The sequence below is a fragment of the Artemia franciscana genome, chromosome 3 (assembly GCF_032884065.1).
Source record: "Artemia franciscana chromosome 3, ASM3288406v1, whole genome shotgun sequence".
NCBI classification, from domain to species: Eukaryota; Metazoa; Arthropoda; class Branchiopoda; order Anostraca; family Artemiidae; genus Artemia; species Artemia franciscana.
In genome coordinates, this window is record NC_088865.1 from 8,641,615 (window position 1) to 8,666,180 (window position 24,566).

The following is a 24,566-nucleotide window of genomic DNA, read 5'->3' on the forward strand; positions in this document are numbered from 1 at the left end:
ATAAGGCTTTTAGTCCATCTTTTGTTCAAGCTATACTCTCTACTTGTCGCAAACAGGTATTCATTCCAGTGAGAGCTTCTTTCAGTAACGAAGAAACTAACGAAGAAAGCAGAAACATAGTAACCTATCGATCTTTGGGCAAGCTGCTGCTTTCGAATCGCTGTGATGTTATTTTCGTCCTCTAGGCCTAGTTCCTTGAGCTTGCCACTCCAATAAAAAAATAATTAAAGATAGAGCAAACTTTAGGTTCAAATATTTATATATGTACATATATACATAGTTGAATCTAAAGTTTGTTCTATTATTATTATTTAGCGTTAAACTTTTTTACACTTAAATGCTCATGCGATTTTTTCTCTAGCCTAAGTCAGAAATTGATCAAATTCTTGAATATATTGAGGGAGATGAAGAAAAGCCGAAAGAGGTTAAGCCTCAGTACGTGGAATCCGCCAATGAAAAGAAAGCTGCTAAAAAGGCTAGACAAAAAGAGAGAAAGGTAATAATACAACTTAATATTTTAGCAACTTTTTCAGTGTCTGTTATTCTGCCAAGAAATTCGGTGGGGGGGGAGTTCATTATCTTGTGGATTTTTTCGAAAAAAAGGATACTGCCTTGTGTAATGATAAGAATAATTTAATTTAATTTGCGTAGTTGGTAAAATTAGTGTAGAAATAAGTGTATGATCTCAGCTCCTGACAGAAAACGATTACAAAGCTTGACTAAATTCTACATGTCGCCAAACGCTAGATGACGCTGATGATTTTTGCCGACACTAGTGCCAGTTTCTATTTTTATAAGTTACCCATACTCTTTGGCTCTGTTGTTCAGACTTTAAGGAAACTATTGAGAATCTGTTGATCTCAAGAAGGTGCTGATCAAGCTGTTTTACAACTGTTTTCCTCTCGTACCATTTCCTAGTTCTTTCAGGTCTACTTTAGTTTCCTCTTTAAATGGAAGTCAAGAAAAAAATGGTTTTTTTCGTTGAAAAAGTTGAAAATTTTGTATTTTCAACTAATTTTACAGAGTCACCTAGGAAATATTGTATGACAGGTCTAAATAGATGCCAATTGTTTCTCTCCGTATTATACTCCGTAATTGTTTCTCTCATATATTATAACCGGTAATAAGCTGCAAAAGTAATACACAGTGGGGTAAAAAATATTACATAAATATTTAGACTATATAAAAAAGTTGATTTACCAGCCTTGAGAAAGAGGATAAAATAATGGTCAGAGCAAGGAAGTACCATTCCTCTCGTACCATTTCCTAGTTCTTTCAGGTCTACTTTAGTTTAGTCAAGAAAAAAATGGGAAACAAAAAGAAAAGTTTTTTTTAGGGAGTTTATGCTGATCCTTACAGAGTAGGAAAAAAGAAAAAAACAAATGTTGATATTTGTAAAAGTTTTTTGATAAGGAAGTAGGACTTCAAAAGTGAGTAAGAATTTAAGAAATATTACGAACTAAATGTTTCAAATTCAATTTTTTAGTGATTTTTTTTTGCGTTCCGATTTTTTACGCTATTTTTTGCTCAAATAAAAAGAGCGTGGAATAAAATACTCAATGATTACAAAATGGGCAACCCAAAGGGAATCATAATAAGAGGAACTAGCTTGTGAAACTACTGCTGGTAAGTCTAACAACAAATAGAAAAGCGATTCTCAAGAATGGCTTTGTCAAGTGCTTATCACGCTCCAGTTTCTTCTAGGAGCACCCACTTCCTGCCCAGTAAACTTTCACTTAAGACGGAACTTTCAAGTAAACCAGTAAACTTTGGTTCAAACAGTAAACTTTCTTTTAAGACTAAAATAGTTAAAATTTTACATTGGCAGGATCCATCAACAACTATGGTAACGCTTTCATGAATACAAAATTACAATATATAAGTCCCTGAGATTTGGAAATAAAAATGACGACTTTGATTCAGCTCTGGCCCAGCATATATACGAAAATCCTGACCAATTAGTTCTTTTTGAAGAGGCAACTTTAATATCTACCGTAAAGAGGCAATTGAGATAAAAAAAAACAACAACATATAAACAGAAATTTCTTGGAGCCTCCACTTCCTGACCAGTAAAATTCGTAAGAGGTTGCAGATAGTGTCAGCAAAGATTCATTGCATATCCACCAAGCCCGTAGATTCGGCAAATCTATGAGAACTTTACACGCAAAACATCTTAGCGCGTCAATTTCGGAAAAGTTTTTGAGATGCAGGGGATTCCAGTTTTGAATCCGACGCGACTGACGTATAAGGATGCGAAATCGAGTCCGAAACCAGAGTTGATTAGTCGGCGAGCGCTGACCCTTCTATATTGTCGGGCGATCAGCAGCCAAAGTAGGTTCAAATTGCCTTCCATATTGCGTGGATGGACGCTGGTTCATTTTAAAGTACTTCGTAAGTCGAATTATAAATATTTGTGGAACTGGAGATAGATGCTCCTTCTTCTGACGACTTGCTGATCGTGATCTACCTGCAGAAAAACAAGGATAGGTCCTTCTATTTACCCAGGGTGAAAATTCAGCATCCATCTGTCAAGACCAGATAACCTTCTGATTCACTAGGGTCTGTTCTTTTTATTCTTTTCTTTTCTTTTTTTAACCCGTTCAAACTTAAAATCTCGGGTTAAATGTTAATTGTGCGCATGTTTATATGTATGTAGTAGTAAATGAATGACTGAATGATATTTCCCTGTTTGTTTGTTTTTTTTTTTTTTTTTGTTTTTTTTTTCTAGCAAGCCGAGTTCATTGCCAAACAAACTGACACAATTCAAGAGAAACCGTCCCAGCAGTCTGAAATGAATGGAATGGTTCGAATTGTCCACGACCCTGTTACTCAACGTGCCATAATTACCCCTGTACAGCATGGCTATCCACCGGTTCCTCCTCAACACACTTATCCTTATATGCCAATGCCAGGAGGACCAATGTATAACCAGTATCCACAAGGCCAATACCCTGGGCACGGGTATTACCCGCCAATGTATCCTCCTATGTATCCTGGCATGCAACAACAGGGATATGGATATCAACAGCCACAAGCGAATGGGTATCAGCCACCGCAGAATAACCCTGTGTATCCACAGCCAACGCAACAGGTACCTTTCTTTGTTTCTTTTTCTGCCTTTATCGTGTGTAAACCATAAAAACAATTATTAAAAAAAGGAAACTCGATAAATGTTTCTATTGATCAGATTAAGGTTGGTCAAAAAGATTTTGAAAGAAGCGAAATTGAAGAGAAATATGTATATTTTACTACATTTTTAGTTGTACTAACATGTTAATTATATTACAGAAGGTTACATAAATAAAATTTTTATAATTATATTATATTAATATGTTGATTATAATTCTTATATGTTATATTAACTATATGTTATATTGTTGCATATTTAAATAGTATTTGTATATATGTTGTAATAACAATTATATATATATATATATATATATATATATGTGTGTGTGTGTGTGTGTGTGTGTGTGTGTGTGTGTGTGTGTGTGTGTGTGTGTGTGTGTGTGTAATTACTTTATTAATAAAGTTTAACACGTTCCATGAATGGAAGGAAAAGCCACCTGCTGAGGTATGGAGGTATGAGAAACTAGGCATTTTTGAATTCTATTTCTTCCATTTGTCATTTTTTTTTCTGTAACTCCGTTCCATTCTAATATCATTCGAACTCAGTTTTGAACTTCAAGTTCTTAATTTGCACCTGTTACCTAGCTAAAGATCGCTGATGTAAAAAAACAAAAAACTGTTGTAGCATTGCTCCATGACACAGTGAATGGAGTTATCAATGCGTTGCTCATCTGCTCAAAGACAAAATATAATGAAGGTTTTCAAGTTTTAAAACACAAAGTAGTAACAAAGGTTTGCAGAAATTAGTTACCAAAGAATTATAATTAATTTGCTTTCTAAACCACAAGATAATAAATAAGTTGGATTTTTGTACTGTAATAGAGTGGCGAACATGGTCTACATGTGTCATTTACGTAACACCCAAGGATCACTATTTCAGACCAGTGCGCATGCGCATGTGTATCGGGTATTAGAAACTTTACCAGAATGCCAGAATCGATCTCAAAATTCTGATTTTACTTGACAGTGGTTTTCATTTGCTGTCACAGACGCTTTGACTAAATGAATTAAATGTCATTTTTCCTTAAGTAGCTTTACCTAAGTGGCCGTAAAGAAATTTCTGATGAGTTGAAAGCGATGTCATGCGATCACTTTCATCAAATTAGAAGCCATTTACGATCCTTCTGTTTAAAATTTGCAACTTCTGTTGCTGTTTCTAATACCCGCCATGCATCATTCCGCCACTAGGGACAATTAGCAGGAGTACAAATATTTGAAAGATACTGCTCATGCCTTACTTCTGTACGAAAGTTTGTGTTGGTAATTTTAAATACCTAATGACGATGCTGTGGTTTGGGAATCGAACCAAATTATGAAAATAGACGTAATTCTTGCGATTTTCTGGCAACCAAATTCAAATCAAAAGGATGCTTCATATGCGGATCTCAAACATCGTCGCCGCTATAATTTAGATCTAGAAAATAAGATAGATTATAGATTTAGAAAATATATTTTTATATTATATTAAATTATATTCTTATTATTATTCTATTTAATGCTATTTTATTATATCTCGTACATTGTATACATTTTAGATTTAGAAATAAGATAGACAGTAAAATCGTAATGTGTATTATTGATAACCTTGGAATTCGTGGAGCATTGTAAGCTCTTCTGCATACTCGTTTAGGCCACCTATTAGCCCACCATTTGACAAGATGTTGAGGCCTATAAAATTGTTTCACCTTTATTTTTGGTTTTAAAGACAACCAGCAATAACATTGAAACCATTATTTTGAATTATTAATTAAACTACTTTTTCCACAAAATAAGTTTTTTCAAAGAAAAGTAAAGAACTCTATTAATTAAACCAAAAATGAGGAAAAACAAGATGAGATAATCTACCAAGCGTAAAACTACCACAAACCATCATCAATAAATAAATTTAATCCAAAACGAACAGAAATTGCAATAAATAACCGAGTCAAACTCAAAACAAGCAGAAATTAACATGAGTAGGGCTCAAAAACTATATACCAGAACTTTATTTGCGCTATACTAAAAAAATGTAAATGAATTTCCAATATCAGTTTAATATAGCTATGCTGATATTTATTCCCTAAAAGATTAATAATATTTGATTGATTAAAGTTATAAAAGTGAAAGCATTTAATTTTTGTCAGTAAAGTGCAAATTATGTTCTGGCCTTGGATAGGCATAGGGATTTTTACCCCTATTCATGTTAATTTCTGCTCGTTATGACTGCATATATTGCCTATTGATCAATTGATCTTCCCTTTTAAGTATTCTCTGAGAGCTCCAACTTAATACACAAATCAATCTTAAGATATGTTGTATTGACAATCTAAATGCACATAGTGTCTTTTGTTAGTTTGCATTTGCCATCAATATTATCACAGTAGTTTTGGTGATAGTAATAGTAGTTGCAGTGATAGCGTTGTATTAGTAGTAGTAGTAGCAGCAGTATTAATAGCGGTAGTAACATGTGCATATTGCCTTTTGGTCAGTTGAACATCGCTCTCATGATGCCCCGGAAGTTTTACCTTGACACATTAAGCCATTCCAAAAAGATTGATCTTTAACCCGCACTTTTAGCGCATCTTTAAGCGCACTTTTAACCCGCTTTTGACACCCTTTTCACTTGAATGCTCTAAGCCTTACATTTCTTTGCAATTGAAGTTGTAGTTGGCTAAGTAAATTAGCAGTGGTATTAGTACTAGTAATAACATGCATATATTACCTTTTCGTCAATTGATCTTCCCCTTTAAGTATTCTCCAAAAGTTTCAACTTAAGTCCCAAATCAATTCTTGAGATATGCCTTCTTGACAATGTCCATGCGGTTAGTGTGTTTTGATTTAGTCCAAATTCCCCGTCAATATTCTGTCAACTTTTCACCTTCATACGTGTAGCCTTAATTGTACTAGTATTATAGTAGTAGTGGTAGTAGTAGGAACAGTAGGAGCAGTATTAGTGTATAATTACCAGTAGTAACAGGTACATTTTGCCGTTTGGTCAACTGAACAATCCACTCATGATGTCCCTGAAATTTCCTTTTGATATAATAAGTCGTTCCAAAAATATTGCTGATACGCTCCGTATCAGCAATCTGTATACGCCTACTATGTTTTGATTTCGTTCAACTTTCCCATCAACGTTTCCTCATGTATTTTTTTTTCAATATCCTCAGCCTTAGTAGTACTCGCTAAAGAAGTTGTCGCTAAAGAACTGATAGTGGTAGTAGTATTAATAGTACGTGTGGTAGCAGTAGAAGCAGTAGTAGTTGTAGTAGTAGTAGCATGCAAACATTGCCTAACTGGTCAATTGATCATCTCCCTTACCATTTCCTGAAAATTCCAAATTAATATACTCAGTCATTTCTGGGGGACATCCTTTTGACAACCCACATACACGTAACATGTTATGATTTAGTTCAACACTCCCCTCAACATTCTCTGAAAGACTCATCTTAATGCCCTTCGTATTTTGAGAAGGTATAAGTCAAACATGCAAATCTCTACATGCTTTCCATAAAAACCTTATATGCTCCCTGGGCATAACTTAAGGCCATTGCCCCAGGGCATGGGGGGGTTCTGCCAACCATGGAGGTGTCGTTATATATTCTTTGGACTATCTTAAAAAAATTGCCATCGCACAATTTCAACAGATGTGTTTGGTGAAAAGAGGGGTAATTGGGGGGGGGGGCTAGTTGATCTCCATCACTATTGATTCTTAAAAGGGAACTAGAACTTCCAATTTCAGCCAAATGAGCCATCTTTAAATTTTATACAACCATCCCTTCTACAAGAACCTTAAATTCCCCAGGGGCATAACTTACAATCCTCGCCCTCAGGCTTTGGTGGTTTGTATCAACCCCAAAAACCTTGTTAGACGATCTTTGGACTATTTTGAATAAAACGAATGTCTCAACATTTCTATTGGATGAATCTCAGGAAAACACGACGTATTTGTGTGTGTGTGGGGTGAGGGGGGATAGCTGTGCTCTGATCACTTTGATTCTTAAAAAGGGGACTAGAACTTCTGGTTGCCAATCCTGTAAGTCCTCTCCAAAGCATATACGACCAATGTTTCTATAAGAAACCTTATACGCCCCCAGGGCATAACTTACCCTTGCCTTGAGAGCTGTAGGGGGGGGTGTCTTCTTTGCAGTCATAATTCCCGGACCATTGCCATTTCTGGACCCTACGATGAACCGAATTGTTATTTCCAAACTTTGATTGGGGGTGTAAAGGGGAATGATTAGCGCGGAGGGAGAGTGGCTGGTTGCTCTCAAATAACTTTGACTCTTAGAAGGGGCACTATAACTTTCAATGTCAAATCAAATAAGCCTCATCTGAAGTTTATACGACCGCCTTTTCCATAAAAACCTTAAATGTCCCCAAGGTATGACTTACAACCCTATCCCCAGGGCACTGGGGGGCTGTGTCAACCCTAAAAAGGCTTTTTTATATGTTCTTAGAGGGGTAGTTGGAAGGATCTAGCTTCCCTCCATCGATTTTGACTCTTTAAAAGGGAATTAGAACTTCCAATTCTAAACCAAATGAGCCCCCTCTAGAGATTATACAATGATCCCCTCCCTAAAAACCTTAAATGCAGCCGGGGCATAATTTACAACCTCTCTCCCAGGCTCTGGGGTTTGCTTCAACCTCAATAGCCTTATTTTATGATATTTGGACTATGACGCATGTGTGTGTTTTATGGGGGGGGGTTGTCGCCCGATCCCTTTAAGTGCACTAGAGTTGCTGATTACGAGTCCGATGAGCCCTCTCCGAAGTTTATACGCCTACGCTCTATAAAAAACCTTATTTGCCCCCAGGGTATAACTTGCCATCCTTTCCCTGACGGCAGGGTGGGGAGGGGGCGGGGGTTCATCCTCAAAGACATTATTTCCGGACCTTTCAACTGCGTTGAACAAAACGGCTATCTCAAAATTTTGGTCGGAAGTGTTTGGAGAGATAATGGCCGAAGGGAGGGGAGGGGACATTTGCCCTCCGATCACTTTCGACTATTAAAAAGGGCTCTAGCCCCCTTTGATAACGCTTTCTATAAAAACCTCATATGTCCCAAGAGCATAGCTTATTCATTGGAAGTGTTTGGGGCAATGATGGGTGGGGGGTGTTTGCTACTTTCTATAAAAAACCTTAAATGCTCAAAGGACATAAGTTACAACCCTTGCCCTAAGGGAAGCGGCGATGTCATCCTCAATGACATAATTTCCCGACTTTTCAACTACGTTGAACAAAATAGCTATATCAAAATTTTGATTGTAAGTGTTTGGCGAAATTATGGCCATGGAGGGGTACATTCGTCCTCCGATCACTTTAAAGGGCGCTAGCCCTCTTAATTTCCTATCAAATGAGCCCTTATTGAAGTTTCTATGACAGCGCTTTCTATAAAAAACCATATATGTCCCCATGGCATAACTTAAGACCCTTGCCCTGAAGGCATTGGGTGGGGGGGGGGATCATCCTAAAAGATACGATTTCCAGACTTTTAAACTACGTTGAACAAAATGTCTACCTCAAGATTTGTATTTGATAAGCTTGAGAAACTGATGGGCGTGGGAGGGGATGAGATGACCTCCAATCACTTTCGACTATTAAAAAGGGCACTAGCACTTTCAATTTCCAATTGAATTAGCCCTTTCCGAAGTTTTTATGACAACTTCTATGATTTAAAATTAAATCTAAAAATAAAAGAAACACGACCTGCAGTAGTCTTTAGATGTTTGCGCTTGTTCGAAGGGTGTATTAAAATAAATCAACATAATTTGTAGAATAAAACATAATACTGAAATTAAATTTAAATATAAGAATATAATATAAGGCTAAAAACATAACATATAGTCTTAATAAGGCATTATATTTATAAATTAAACATAATTTTCGTAGTTACAGCTAGTGCTGCAACTAATTTACTATAACTTTTACAACATAATAAACGCAATTTATCACACTAGTAAAAACAAAAGGAACGAATGAATCTCAGAAGTGGTTAGTTCTGCAGTGCAGCTTGTTCTTTGTGGTGTGTGTTTCGGCTGACTGTAGTGGCGAGAAGTAGTAGAGAACGGTGTTTGTCACTCAAAAGCACGGACTGTCCAAACTTACACATCAGATGCTGCCTGTTTTTCTTAAGGGTTGGGATTTGTAGAATTCTGAGGGCAGATTTGTAAGTGAAAAGTTAAAGCAAAATATGAAAAATGTAAGAAAAACGAAGCTAGTAAATCAAACATGACAAACAATCAAACAATTTTTAATTTGAAGCTACCGTTTCTACGGAACGTCCCCGCCCCCACCTTTTGAAAGTGAAATCAGATTTATGCATACATTCAATAATTGCTGAATTTACTTTGTCAATGCCTGACTTTGGATTATAGTTCTCCTCTGCTTCCAGAGGCGCCTAGGGTATCCATGAAGAATTGCGTTGTCTTCTTCTAATACCAAGTGGGATTTTTTAGGCAGCAGCCCCAACTCCCGCTGTACCTGCTTCTTCCACTGATACTCAGAACAAACCTCAAGGACCCATGGTAACTCTTCGCCGTGTGGTTGATAACGGTCCTGAATCCAAGGTCACAGTGACTCTAAGAGGAGAGCAGCCAGATAGGGATAAAGTACTTTTCACTCTGGTCAATGGACAAGGTAGGTCAATTTAATGTAGTGAAAAGTGTTTTCAGCTTATTTATGTATCACATTATTTTTGGCTCTTTTTCAGAATTGGCGAGTCAAAAAGTGTATTTCTAAAGTGTTCTTGATTCTGTGGTTGGTTCGTCAGTCGCATATATGTTGGCCACCAGGGTTGCCACCTGTAGCACGAAAGTGCTATTTTAGCACTTTTTCATTATGTGTTGAACTGCAGGACGTGCTACAGATGACAACTTGTTGCGCGAAAGTGCTATTGAAGCACTATTATGGTTAATTTTTTGACAGTAGTACCGAAAATCACTGTGTAACACAAGAGTTTGAACAATTGTAGTACTTAGGAATTGACCGTAGTGACAATCCTGCTGGTCACCCTGCGTAGCTTGAACTGGGTAGATGCCGTAAGGTTGTGGGTTTGTAGTTATTTTGAGGGGTATAATTTACCTTTGATGAGGAGTATAGGTTCGATTGTTGTATCTGGTGCTTTTGACAAGGTATTGCATTCCCAAGCTCTTGTTTCTTTTTTATTTCAGACGTGAAATAAAAAAGAAATTTTTTATATTTATTATTATGTTATAATGTATTTATTATATTTATTATTAAAATATTGGCTCCGTTGTCACTTCGTTCAAATCGGAGGGAATAGCAATAATCGAGGTGGAATTTCCTCTTCGTTTGTTTTTAAATGGGTTGTGGCTAGTGTTTTCTTGTCTCTCTCTGAGTCGATAAATTATATTGTTTATGATGACGATTTTTCGCTCGCAAGATCAACTAAGTCAGATGTGCTAATAACTTAAGCTTGCTAGTTTCAGCTTCGAATGAAATTGGCCGTAACGTGAATTTTTCCAATATGGTTTTTAGTTAGTCCAGTATAGTAAATATTTCCTGTTGGTTTTTGGAAAGATTGATTAATTCCTGTTGGGGAGAATTATCGTCATAGTTACATGATAAATACAGTCGGTAAAATTAAAGGACTAGATGCTTGGAATTAGGAAGTACTTGTTCCAGCAAACTTGTTTCTTTTACAGCTAGTTTGGACACGAATTGAATTTTAGATTCGGGTCCCGGGTTTCGCATCGCCCGGTGAAAAGTGAAACGGTCTTCTTGGTTGAATATTCGATTCACGTCAGTTTTGAATCAGTGTCTTCTGCTCGCAAAATTATGTTTATAGGAAATGTAAGCTCCAGGTTTATGCTCTGAAAAGAACTTGATCATTTACAGTTAATCATTTATTTAGTCAAGGAAATCTTTTTCAGACATTTTCTTGAAGAACTTAACAGAATTTTCTTTTCAATTAGACATACCTATCGGTAATCATATAATGATGTCGCGTGGTCATTGCCACTTTATAAGATTGACAAAATCCGCTTGACAACATGCTGATGAAAACAATTATTTTCTCTATATTTTATTTATAATACTGAAAACTTTTTTTCCAAATTTTATTTTCAAGTAGCCTGTCCAAATGCTATCGAGAAAGTCCCAATTATTTTTGCTGCCAAAAAGCTATGCATTTATAAATCTGTAGAAAAGATTATGTCATATTAAGCTTTACTAATAGAAGAAAGAATAACAAACAAAACCTCTAACCAACTAAATGAATGGAAGATATTACGCTCCTGAAGAAATATCTATTTAAATTGTGTCTTTAAAGCCATCATAATATATCAACCTTATGTTATACCTTATATTTTATTAGATATAAGATATACAATATAGTATTTTTTTTATGATGTTGATAATGTTTACATAGATTGTTATATTTTTGTTTCTTGCTTTTATTTATGATAATTTATCTAAATTCTATTTTCAAATACTGAAATTCCACCGAGAAAAGTCTCCATTTATTTTTACTCTAAAAATGCTACGCATTTATAAATAGGGATAATAGATTATTTCCAGACGTGGTTTTAGGGGGGCCGAGGGGCTTAGAAATTTAGTGGCATAAAATTTCAAATAAATAATCTGACGGTTATAATCATTTGTAATTCTAGAAATTTTATTTTTGTTAAAATAAAGAAGAGGGGCAGTTGATAAATGAAAATAATTACTACATTAGTAATTAAGTAATTAATGAAAAAATAATTATATATTAACAATTAGAATAATTAATAATAATAAAATATTTTTTAATGAATGAAAGCTTTGTTAAATTTTTGCCTGAAAATTTTGGGAGGAACAGGGAGGGGTGCCGCTTCCAGCCAACTGCATGAATTGAAGACGTCACGCCACTGAAGAAATGTCTATATTTGGCTTACAGTTTTTAATGCATTATAATAAGCCAACCTATTACAGTATATCTTTTCTTGTTTCGTGCTGTCGGTTCATTTGCTTTTGCATTCATCTGCATTATAGTAACCACGTTATATCGTTATTGAAACGCTTTTAACTGTGCGAATTGAGAGAACAGAAGGTACTGTAAAAATAAAAATGTAAGTACAAAAAAAAAAAAACATTAATTACGACCCAGTAACTTTTTTTTGTGCTTAGACAGAGACTGACCGACACAACCTATTTACAATTGGTTTTTTAAATCCGTTTTTTAGCCCGATCTGCTAATAATCACAAGTGGCGAATGGCGACTTCATTTTAATAAAGTTGTTTCTTCGTCAGAGGTAACTTAGATGACTTAAAGCTGAGACGGGTCTATAGATGTCCTTCAGTATCTAGGTCATCCTTCCTGCATCTGCTCTTCCTTGTGAAAGACCTGCAGGAGGCAAATCTTAAGAAATTTTCCGCAATAATAGTAGATTTTTCTCTGGAAGGACAAAGACTGTATGCCTAGAATAGCTGATAACCTATCTTAGGGTGGTAAAGGAAGGGTTAGTTGCCCCAGATTAATATTTCTAGGGTGGAGCTAAAAACAGCCCAAAATCTTTCATGGTTTCTTGGGAGGTAACCAGAGCAGAAGCTTTCGATATAATTGGGAAGGATTTCTGTTTCTAAGCACCGTTCGGTTTAGGTTGTTTTGTCAAATGTATGTTAACTCGGTTCAGTTTAATTCCGGTGACATTAGTAAATCCGAAAATGACAAAACTTAATATATATACATTTTTACCTTTAGATGAAGAGTTGAATATTTGTTATTTGTTTTGTATTAATATGCATCTTTTTTTTGTTTGTGTCGATTTTCAGTCTTTTTGTTTAATATTTGCATTATCTTATCGTAAAGTTTTTGTACAACTTGTTGCGTTTTATTACACATCTTATTATTTTAGTCCATGAGCCGAAAGAAGGGGAAAAATCTATCCCTACCTCTTCGGAACCGCTCACTAAAACGGCCAAAAAGAAGTTGAAGAAAGCGAAGAAAGAGGAGCAAAAACAGCCGGAGCCGACTCCAGAAAAACGTCAACTCCCACACGCTCCTCCTCCACAAATGCTGCCACAGTATCCTCAGTACCCGCCCTTTCAGCCGCAGATGATGCCTATTTTCCCAATGCAACAGCCACCCCTTCAGCCCATCATTCAAAAGCCACAGCCAGTACCGATGCAAAAACCAAAAACAACGCCATTTCTGCGACCTAAAATTCAAACGGCACCGTTGGATGATGATGAAGACTTTGATATTAAGTCATTGAAGCTTCCTCCTGGAATCACAGTTACGAGAGTGCTGGTAAGAGCCGCTTCTTTTATTATTATCAAAAATGTCAAAATTTTATGGGGGGGGGGGCAATGGATTCAACTGACTGGCTGGTCAGTTTTAACGGTGGATTTGGGTGATTTTGCTGTTGAATGTCAAAACTATTGAATAACAATTACTAGAGTGCTGGTAAGAACCGCTTCTTTTATTGTTATAACAAAAATTTTACGGTGTGGGGGGCGGTGCAATGGATTTTACTGACTGGCTGGACAGTTTCACCGGCTGATTTGGGTGATATGGAATTACAGTTACTAGAGTTCTGGTAAGAGTCGCTTCTTTTATTATTACAGCCGAAATTTTACGGGGGGGGGGTAGATTTTACTGACTGGCTGGTCAGTTGTACCGGCTAAATTGGGTGAGTTTGCTGTTAAATGTCAAAATTATGGAATGACAGTTACTAGAATCACAGGAGACACAGTGCTAGTAAGAAGTCCCTCTTGTGTTCTTGTTTCTAGGCGCACACCTAGATATTGTTACGTTATTAGTTTCTGGGGTGACGTTTCACGAAAATATAGTTGGAGATAATGTATTTCTCAAAATCGAGGAATATGGACTTTATATATATATATATATATATATATATATATATATATATATATATATATATATATATATATATATATATATATATATATATATATATATATATATATATATATATATATATATATATATATATATTAAGAATACTGTAAAAAGGTGCTATTGGACGCTCGAAAGTTTTTTTTTTTTTTTTTTAACTTATATATATATATAAGTTATATATATATATATATACTAGCTGTTGGGGTGGCGCTTCGCGCCACCCCAACACCTAGTTGGTGGGGGCGCTTCGCGCCCCCCCCAAGCCCCCCCGCGCGCGTAAGTCGTTACGCGCCATAATAGTTACGCGCCATTGTAGTTGTGTCCCTATGTCCCACCTGTGAATATAGATATATATATAGATATATGGTTTTAACTACGTAAAACTTGCGAATATACAACATTCTTTGCTGTCCCATTGTCTTTGCATATAAATAGATTGTCAGGTTATCCCCCTGTTTCCCCCGGTGTCCCCGTTGTAGTTGTGTCCCTGTGTCCCGGTCGTCATTTATATTCCCTGTGTCCCGGGTCCCGGTCATCATTTGTATCCCGGTGTCCCGGTCTGTATATACATTCGTTTTTTAGTTTTGTTTTTCTCCTTTATTTTTTTCCTTTTTTTTTCTTTTTTAGCTTATTTAGATTTTTAGATTTTTTAGTTTTTTTTATTAGTTTTTAGTTTTTATTTCTTTTTAGTTTTTTTGTCCCGGTCGTCATTTATATCCCCCTGTTTCCCCCGGTGTCCCCGTTGTAGTTGTGTCCCTGTGTCCCGGTCGTTATTTATATTCCCTGTGTCCCGGTCGTCATTTGTATCCCGGTGTACCGGTCTGTATATACATTCGTTTTTTAGTTTTGTTTTTCTCCTTTATTTTTTTCCTTTTTTTTTCTTTTTTAGTTTATTTAGATTTTTAGATTTTTTAGTTTTTTTATTAGTTTTTAGTTTTTTTTTCTTTTTAGTTTTTTTGTAGTTTTTACCTTCTTTTTAGTTTTGTTAATTTTTTTTTTTACTTGTGTCCTGGTCGTCATTTATACTCCCTGTGTCCCGGTGCTTTGTTGATTGCTAATCGAACATTCCTTTTGTCCTGGTCGCTTTCTCTTTGAGTGTCGTCATTTATTTTTTTCTTTTTTAGTTCTTTTAGTTTTTACCTTTTTTAGTTTTTTTTTAGTTTTTAGTTTTTTTAGTTTTTTACCTTTTTTTAGTTTTTTTAGTTTTTTAGCTTTTTTATTTTTTTTATTAGTTTTTAGTTTTTTTGTAGTTTTTGCCTTTTTTTTTAGTTTTTTGTCCTGGTCGCTTTCTCTTTGAGTGTCGTCATTTATTAGTTTTTTCCTTTTTTTTTTAGTTTTTTATTGGTTTTTACCTTTATTTTAGCTTATTTTTCAGTTTTTTCCTTTTTTTTAGTTTTTTTTTATTTTTTATTTTTTTTAGTTTTTTACCTTTTTTTAGTTTTTTTAGTTTTTTTAGTTTTTTAGCTTTTTTACTTTTTTTATTAGTTTTTAGTTTTTTTTTGTAGTTTTTGCCTTTTTTTAGTTTTTTCTGTTTTTTTTTTAGTTTTTTATTGGTTTTTACCTTTATAGTTTTTTTAGTTTTTTAGCTTTTTTATTTTTTTTATTAGTTTTTAGTTTTTTTTGTAGTTTTTGCCTTTTTTTAGTTTTTTCAGTTTTGACGTCACCTAATCCAGTTTTTTCAGGTGACGTCACCTGACACATCCATCCACACATCCATCCACACATCCACAGACAGACAACTTATTTTTATATATATAGATTAAGAATACTGTAAAAAGGTGCTATTGGACGCTCGAAAGTTTTTTTTTTTTTATTATTCTAGATGACGCAATTAAATAACATAATAAAAACAATGCCTAGAAATATTTCAGCTTATTTTATTAAATGTGAAATTTTTCCAGATAAACCATGATAAGACCAATTTGAAAAACAAAACGACTATCACAAATAAACAAAGTATTACAAATATCAAGTAAAGTCACAAGTATCGCAAGTAAACAAAATTGCTGAATTTTTGCTTTTGTCACGAGTAACAGTTAACAAATAACTAAGACATGAAGAGCCAACGGATTAAAGCAAAATGGAAACTAGACCTACGTTGCCTGGGCAACGTGAAGTGTTGCGGCAACCTTTGTCCGGCTTTGCCGATTAAAGTGTTGCGAGAGCAACACTTTGGTTTTGTTTCTTCGCTATCGGTTAAATGCTGAAGTTGTCAGCCTATCGAAGCTTTTAAAACAGTATGTTCAAAGAAGAACGCAATCAGTAATCACATGATCACACCCCAGCGTTGAAAAAACAACAACAAAAGAATATTGAAAGAAAGGACTAAATTGACTTTGCAGCCAGTTGAACATTATCTTTTTCAATCGTAGACATCGTAACGGATGAAAACTAGGAACAATATCTTGTATAATCTAGTTGGTATTAATTATAAAACTATCCGGAGCTTTTCAGGATCAAAATACCATAGATGACATTCTATTAATTATTACGAAACTACCTCATTGTTTTGTATTATCGTTTGTACCCGTTGCGTAACATCTTAATTCTAGGTTACAGTGATTGATAGACCATCGATATGAACTTTCTTACCGACAGATTTACAGGGATCGAATACAATGTGCACCAATTTGGACAAATTTCTAGCCTAAAGTGAACCAATTTTTACTTACAAGTCCCTCTCCCGAGATAGACATCAAGTTCAACCGGAAACAAATAATGGGTACACCAACAAGCAAAAGTTCCAAACTCCTCATCTCTGAAAATGATTGTAACCTAACAGCCGATTATTACTTACTAGGCCCCTAAATGTCACTTTGCAGCCGGTTGAACTTTATCCTTTTCAATCGTAGACATCGTGACAGATGGAAACTTGAAACATTATCTTATGTAATCTAGTTGGTATTATAAAGCTATCTGTAACTTTTCAGGATCAAAATACCATCAGGGACCCATAAATTTCCTGTAATGACTCGCCATCCAGGATCGCTTATTATTGGATGGCGAGTCATTACAGGAAATTTATGGGTCCCTGATTCCATAGATGTGTACCAATTTGCACAAATTTGTAGCCCCTCGTGAGCCTCCTCTAGCAACCGATTCTTACTTACAAGTCCTTCTCCCGGGATATACATCCAAGTTCACCGGAAACAAATAATGGGTACACCAACTAGCAAAAGTTCCAAACCCCTTGTCGCTGAAGTCATTGTAGCCTAACAGCCGATTATTACTTACAACTCCCCTACATGTCTTACAATCGGGAACCAAGTTGTTCTTACCATCAATTACACCAGAAACAGATAATAGGTACACCAATCAGCAAAAGTTGCAAACCCCTCATTGCCAAAGATGATTATAAGCTAATAATCGACTGTTGCTTGGAAGTCCCCTACATATCTCACAATTGGTATCGGCCTATTTTTGGTTCAAGTGTGTACCTTACCACTGAAGTTGTCAACCCCTTGAAACTTTCAAACTGGTGTATGTCATGAAGGAATTTTTGTAACAAAAAATGGATGACATATACTTTGATCAGCTCATCAAGGTCTATCGATTGTCATTGAAAAAAAAATTCTATCTGTCTTAGTACAAAAGTTGACTTTTTTGCCGGAGGCCAACTTTCTAACACCACCACTTAGAAAGGAGCAAAGGATAAGCTCTAATTTCTTTAGCAATGAGAGAACTTTTAAAGTTTAAGAGGTATATCTGATACCATTTCTCTATTGCAATCCCAAGTAGAAAAAAAAAGAATGGTAAAGTCAGCTGAAATCACGAACAGAAATGGCTAGAAACAATAGATGGCTTCACTTTCGGACCCGTGGGAAAATCGCACTTTTTTGTTTCTGTAAATTTTTCTATTTATCACTCAAAGAAGATATATTGGCTGTGGGGCCGGGGAACTACCGCATATATTTAACACTTATAGATTTTAGTCCATCTTCAATTTGAAACTGGTGCCTGCCTGCTTGCCTGCTAGAACGGAGCTTTCCACTCGAAAGCAGAAACATGGTTTGATGAAACGAAAGCTTGGCTGCACAACTTCAGATACTCCTCTCTGACATAGGCTATATAACTCCACTTCACTTCGCACACCATAGGCTCTGGCTCGAGGACAAGCAAAAACCATCCTTTTTGGCCCCAGGCAAGAGTTCTACGGAGCTTTCCAAAATGTAATGTCATATTCATCAATCCGGCCTGAGGTCCACACTTTCCGTAAAAACCGCACAGGTTAGACCCTTAACAGTTTCCAGGAATAAGCTGAGATCGGCGGCATAGGAAAAAAAAACAAAAACAAAAAAAACCGGGACAAAACCAAAGTGTTGCTCTCGCAACACAATTAGGAAAAAGACTTGTAGAAAAAAAATTTAGCATAAGAACAACCAAATTGGAGAGGGAAATATTAGAGAAAGGCATAAACCGAAAAAAGAGTAATTAAAAGTAAAAATGACATTCAGCAAAGGGATGAAGAATGAAATCTCCATATGCTTCGCTACTTCTCTTGGGACCCTAGTAAGGGTGGAATTCGTTCCTGCAATATGCTGTTCCGCCGATGATTTTGTTGCATTGAAGACTAATTCCACAGTTGTATTTTCTGTTGATATGCCAAATAATTATAAATATGAAGCTAATGATTGTAAACTCAGACATTGTTTGCGGGAAAATATCCCCTTTGCAATTAGAAGACTATGGAGATTTTGCCACCTTCATTGGGAATTCGACTTACATTTAGGCAATATTAAAGTAGAAATTTACAGCTCACTATTGAACTCTCTCAGAGAAATCTATTGAAGGAACCGGAAGTTAAGATTTTGTTCTGTATAAATATGTTAGTTTTATTTTTAATGCCTTAACATTTCTGCTGATGACGGTCGCTGTATATGTGGTTGAAATATGTGGTTGTGGTTGTGGTTGAAATATGTGGTTGTATATGTGGTTGAAATATGTGGTTGTATATGTGGTTGAAATATCCAGACTTCTTTTTATTTGTTTTCACTGTCTAATGAATGGACCTATGTTCATTTGAGCGTTTATTTGTTTTTCATAGAAAGGCAGTGTGGTCTTGGAAAAAAAATAATTTAAGGTATTGCGTCGAAAATACTTCTTATAATTGGGGGGGGGGGGGGTGTAACCAATCAAGTATGAAACTATAAATTCAAAATATTACTTTGCAATTAGAAGACAAAGAAGATTTTACTACCTTTATTAGAAATTCAACTGACATTTAGGTAATAATAAAGTAGAAATTTATAAAACAATACTTTGGATGAACTAAACTATTGAACTCTCTCAGTGAAATCTAGTGAATGAACCAGAGTTTAGGATTTTGTTATGTATAAATTTATTAATTTTTACTTTACGCCTTAATTTTCTGCTGATGGCTGTCGCTGTATATGTGGTTGAAATATCCAGACTTTTTTTTTATCTGTTTTCACTGTCTAATAAATGGACTTATCCCCATTTGAACGTATATTTGTTCGTCATAGAAAGGCAGTGTGGTCTTGAAAAAAAAACAACTAATTTTATGTAAATCATCAAATTATTTATAGCCCATCCCAAAAAACTGGGCAGAAAAAGACGGAGTAAAAATCAAGAAAAACAAATAGAGACAACAATAAAGAGACAACAGAAATAAACATACTTTGACAACTACAAACAAGGGACAAACAGAAATGACCAAAGATGGAAAGACTTCTGGCATTCGGTAGTGAAATCACAAATACGCTTCTCAATAACTCCAGCTGGGTTTACCAAATGATACTTTCTTTGCAGAAAGGATTTGGAAGTTTCCCAAGCTGTAAGTTCCATTAAATACTTCGCAAATTTAAAATAAATATGATGAACTTGCTTTCTCTTACCCTAATTAAGAAAAGACCAAACAGGAGCAAGGGCAAGTAAGTGAGGAACTGTTAGGCTATCATTTAACTGAAAACGGTGAACTCTACTCAGATGCAAAACGTTTGAAGCCAGAGAGGCATACGCAGCCCGGATCTTACTAGCATAATTTTTCATTGCCAGGTTTACAGTTTCTTTGAGGTTAGGTCCAGTAGGCATGCCCAGGCAAGTAAGGCTGCTAGCAAAAGGAACCTCAGAGCACGATAGATTTATTGAATTTCTGTTCCCTTTATAGTTGAATGGTTTATCAGTATTAAAACTCGAACCAGTTTGTTTGTACTCTTCTTGGAGAAGCTCAACAGTTGAAGAGCATCCTTGGATAGTGCGGGAAAGGTTCAGTGAATCATCAGCAAACGTAGCTAACGGAAGATCAACTCCTTTGAAGATAAGCGTATAATTCAATTTATCCTGAGCACCGGTAACATAATTGTCAAACAAAAGTGGAGAAGTCAGAGCTCCTTGGCGTACACCTTTCAGGATCGGAAATAGTTGACTACCATCTTTAATTCCAGGCTTTAGATTTCTATACATGTATCTTTAACAAGTAATCACCGCAGCATCAGTACCTTTCAAATGGGCCTCAAGCTAAACCTGCGTAAATATACACGAGTCAAAAGCTCTTGCAACATCAAGTGCACACAAGACCAACAAATCACCCCTTTTTTCAAAATCCTTCAGCACATTTATAAACAGAAAGAAAGCATGGTCTCTACCTAAGCCTCGCTGGTACCTAAACTGACGAGGAGTGGCGGAACAATCTTTGTCAATGTCTCTTATCAAAAGGACTCAAAGAGCTTGAAAGTAGTGCACGAGACGGTAATGGGGCGATAAGAAATGCACAGTGAAGCGTCTTCTTTTTAAGGATGGGAGTTATTTGTCCGATTAAACATTGCAAAGGGACTACACCATGGACAGGGATCGTCTGAGACAGTAGTGATAAATTTTGCTAGACTGAAGATCATGCAAGTTGCAGATGTCTTGCTGAAGTAGAATCAACACCAGAAGGAAGATATTGTCTTTATTTTCGGAATCAAAAAGTGAACAGCACTTGGCGACAAAAACAGGAAAGATTTCGTTTTATTTGAAAGAACAAGGTCAAGGTGTTTTTCAAAAACAGCTATACATCGTTGAAATATCCAGACTTTTCTTTTATCTGTTTGCACTAATGGACTAATCCCCATTTTCATTTCTTTTTCTACTTCGTTTGTTAATCCTTTTTTCAGAAAGGATAAGGGATCTTATTAAGTAAAACTTCTGCGTCTTTTTTTCGATGATGTACCCCCCTCCCCCTGTGAAAATAAAATAATACATACGTGTGTACTATGTAATATTTTAGGAGAGTTGACCTTTGAATTGCCAATGGCAACTTTTTCAGGCCAGTTTCAAAGTTACGTCCTTGTGTCTTACGAAAGGGTGCTGAGCTCCTCCTTAAAGTCATGGTGTTGTCTTTTCCCCTTTGACTAATAAGTATTCACTTTAACAAGATCCTTACCAAAATTATTTGTTTTGATTTTCTTCAAGTCCAGGGAGGGGGGGGGGGCATGGTACGTATTTTTTCTTTTTTGTTATGTTGTTACTTTTTTTTTATTTGAATCACCTAGCCTAAGGTAAAATATTAGTAGGTCAATCATGTAAACTTCTGAACTGAGATACTGAGTATTCGATTCTAGTTTAACCACGACAAAAATATATTATGGAAACAAGTGGGCATTAAAAGAAGTAAATGAATCAAACAAATAATCAGGAATTCTAAACCCTCGAGTACCAATTGAATCTATAAGGCTACACTAATAGCGTTTTCTTCTAGCAATGAGAGAACAGTTAAGATGACTAGGACAAGTTTGCTATTGAAAGGTGATAGAATGCCTTAGATCGTTTTTTTTAGCTTCCATCTAAGGCCAAACAGAAAAGAGGTGGTCCCAAAAGGAGTGAGAAGAGGTCGTAAGGAAGCATATTCCATACAAACTGGTATTTCATTTAAACTTGAAAAATATCAATAATGTTAACTAAACATGAGATTGGTAGACAAATTCAGTAAAATAATCATTGCCCAATTTTAGAATTTCTTGACTCAAGCCTTGTAGATTAAAAGGATGGAATAAACGCAGGTTGATCTGGGATGTTTTTGGGCAAAAATTCCGAAGCATATGTGGGTTCTATCTTGGGCACTCAAACCATCTGCATAATCTAAGTCTAGGAGAGTCTTGCATTCCCATTTGATACCAGTTCTCCCCCATAGCCTTTGTCGTGTCCCAATGACACATTTCGAATAGATCGAGGTAATGAACTTAAATTAAGTAGTGACTCAGCCCAATAGCAATCGAATTCTTGGGTGGTTGTGAAGGGTGACACTGGGAAGGGAGGTTTGGGAGGAACGTGCGCATGAGGACAACTCAGGGAGGTATTGTACATGTGCAAATGATAAACTGGCTTTTTCATATTTGCTCTTGATTCTATTAATTTTTGCCAATTTCTTTTGTTCGGGAACAGGAATAGTTCAAAAGACATTCAGCAAAATTGCCTTGACCTAGAATTCTTACAGAATGATTTAGATATTCTTCGAAAAATTCAACAATAAAGTTTTGAAACATTTATGAAAGTTATGTGGATTCCCTCTCTTCTGTTTTGCTTTCTAAAAATAAATTAAAGCTATATCTAATTGATAATTATTAATTAATATGAAGTCATGGACGTCGGTGCTGATGTTTTTCTATATTAAGGTTAATATTTGACTTGGAATGTAGGTTATGAATGAGGACAATATTTAAAGTAGGAAACAATAAGGGAACGATAAAAAATTTTAAGTGTAGAAGCACGTGCTTGAAATGAGCGTTAGCCTAGAAGTTAATCATATTTCATAAACTAGCATAAAATTCGCCTGCGTTGAATAAATGGAGTTGTTTTTGGCTTGATAAACTTCACGTCTGCCCACCCACTAAGGAAAAATCGTCTTTATTTGGCAAACCCTGCGATTGTTTTGTTTCAATTACAGAAGCAATCTCAAGCAAATACAAAGTAGAAACAATAGGGAAAATCTTTTCAAGACAGTGGAAATTAGTTCTGTGAATATTTCGGCCCTATGTCCAAGGGCTATCTTAATCACTTTATTCTCTTTAGTTTGAATGAATTTATATTCTCACTTCATTCTCTTTGTCAGTCCTGGTTGAACTCCGTTGGAGTAAAGATGTTAGGGCTGTTTTTTAAAAAAGTTTTTAAAAAACATTATTAGTTTTAATTCTCACAATTTAATGTAAGTTTAATTATATATACATATTTTCTCTCTCGTTCTCGTATTGTGCTGAAGACGGCCCTTGGACATAGGGCCGGAATGTTCACAGAAAAGATTTCCACTGTTATGAAAAGATTTTCCCTATTGTTTCTACTTTGTATTTGTTTGTTAAGGAAAGGCAGTGTGGTCTTCGTCGCTATTTTCGTCTAGCCTATGAGGAGCAATCTAGAAAGCAGCTTATAATTTTGGAATTAAAACGTGATGAAAGCAATTTATTTTCAATTACACCTCTTGACTATATTATAAAATACAAAAAATATATAAAATATTTATACTATATATAAATATATATATATATATATATATATATATATATATATATATATATATATATATATATATATATATATATATATATATAAATATATATATGTACATATATATATACATTTATATATATATATATATACATTTATATATATATATATATATATATATATATATATATATATATATACATTTATATATATATATATATATATACATTTACATATATATATATATATATATATATATATATATATATATATATATATATATATATATATATAATATGTATAAAAGCAACACTATTGACTATATTTGGACAAAATAGAGCACTTTTGATTACAACGTATCAGCTTGTAACCCTATTCATGATAAGTAGCCACCTAAGCCTTAATCTATTTTTATTTGTTGTGGAGGCGGGAGTGGTGGAAGCAGTCCTTTCTTTTTTTCTCTTGGTATAAAACTGGCTTATTGTGCATCTAACCGTCTTAGCAAGGTGATGGTCCTTTTTTGCTTGAATATCAACGAATTAAAAACTCAGTTTTGCCTAAAAAGCTGAGAAAATATTTCAAACAGTTTGTGGTAACGAACTGTTGTAAGGAGCGACCCGGCTCAATAGTAACCGAAACTCTAAAAAATGGGATTTTGATACCAATAGTCACATCAATAGAATCGCATTTTAATGCTGATTTTACATATACAAGTTTTATCAAGATCAGTTATACCCATCAAAAGTTACGAGCCTGAGAAAATTTTCCTCATTTTAGAAAATAGGGTGAAACACCCCCTAAAAGTCATACAATCTTTATGAAAATCACACCATCAGATTCAGCGTATCAGAGAACCTTATTGTAGAAGTTTCAAACTCCTATCTACAAAAATCTGGAATTTCGTATTTTTTGCCAGAAGACAGATCATGGGTGCGTGTTTATCTCTCTCTTGAATTCGCTAATCCTCCGTCGACCTACCCTATTTTTCTTTGCCTGCCTCGTCATAGGATTTTTTGCCACTTTTCGTTTTCTTCTTCTTACTTGTCTTCTTGTTAGTATGAGTTAATCTCCCTTATAAATTTATACTTTACGTAAAACCAATAAACGGCTTAATGAAGCTCTAGTCAATTCCTATTTGGCCAAGAAAGTTGAAAAA

At 35.1% G+C, this 24,566-nt stretch overlaps 1 protein-coding gene across 3 annotated transcripts in view; it reads left to right on the forward strand.

Annotated features, from left to right (window-relative positions):
• LOC136024841 (uncharacterized) overlaps window positions 1-24,566 on the forward strand; it is a 112,568-nt gene that overhangs the window by 70,431 nt on the left and 17,571 nt on the right. For all 3 annotated transcript variants that reach the window (XM_065700332.1, XM_065700334.1, XM_065700333.1), the window contains exons 14-17: window positions 362-496; window positions 2,729-3,091; window positions 9,567-9,747; window positions 12,966-13,360. In XM_065700332.1, coding sequence (XP_065556404.1) covers window positions 362-496; window positions 2,729-3,091; window positions 9,567-9,747; window positions 12,966-13,360 — 1,074 coding nt within the window. The remainder of the gene's footprint in view (window positions 1-361; window positions 497-2,728; window positions 3,092-9,566; window positions 9,748-12,965; window positions 13,361-24,566) is intronic.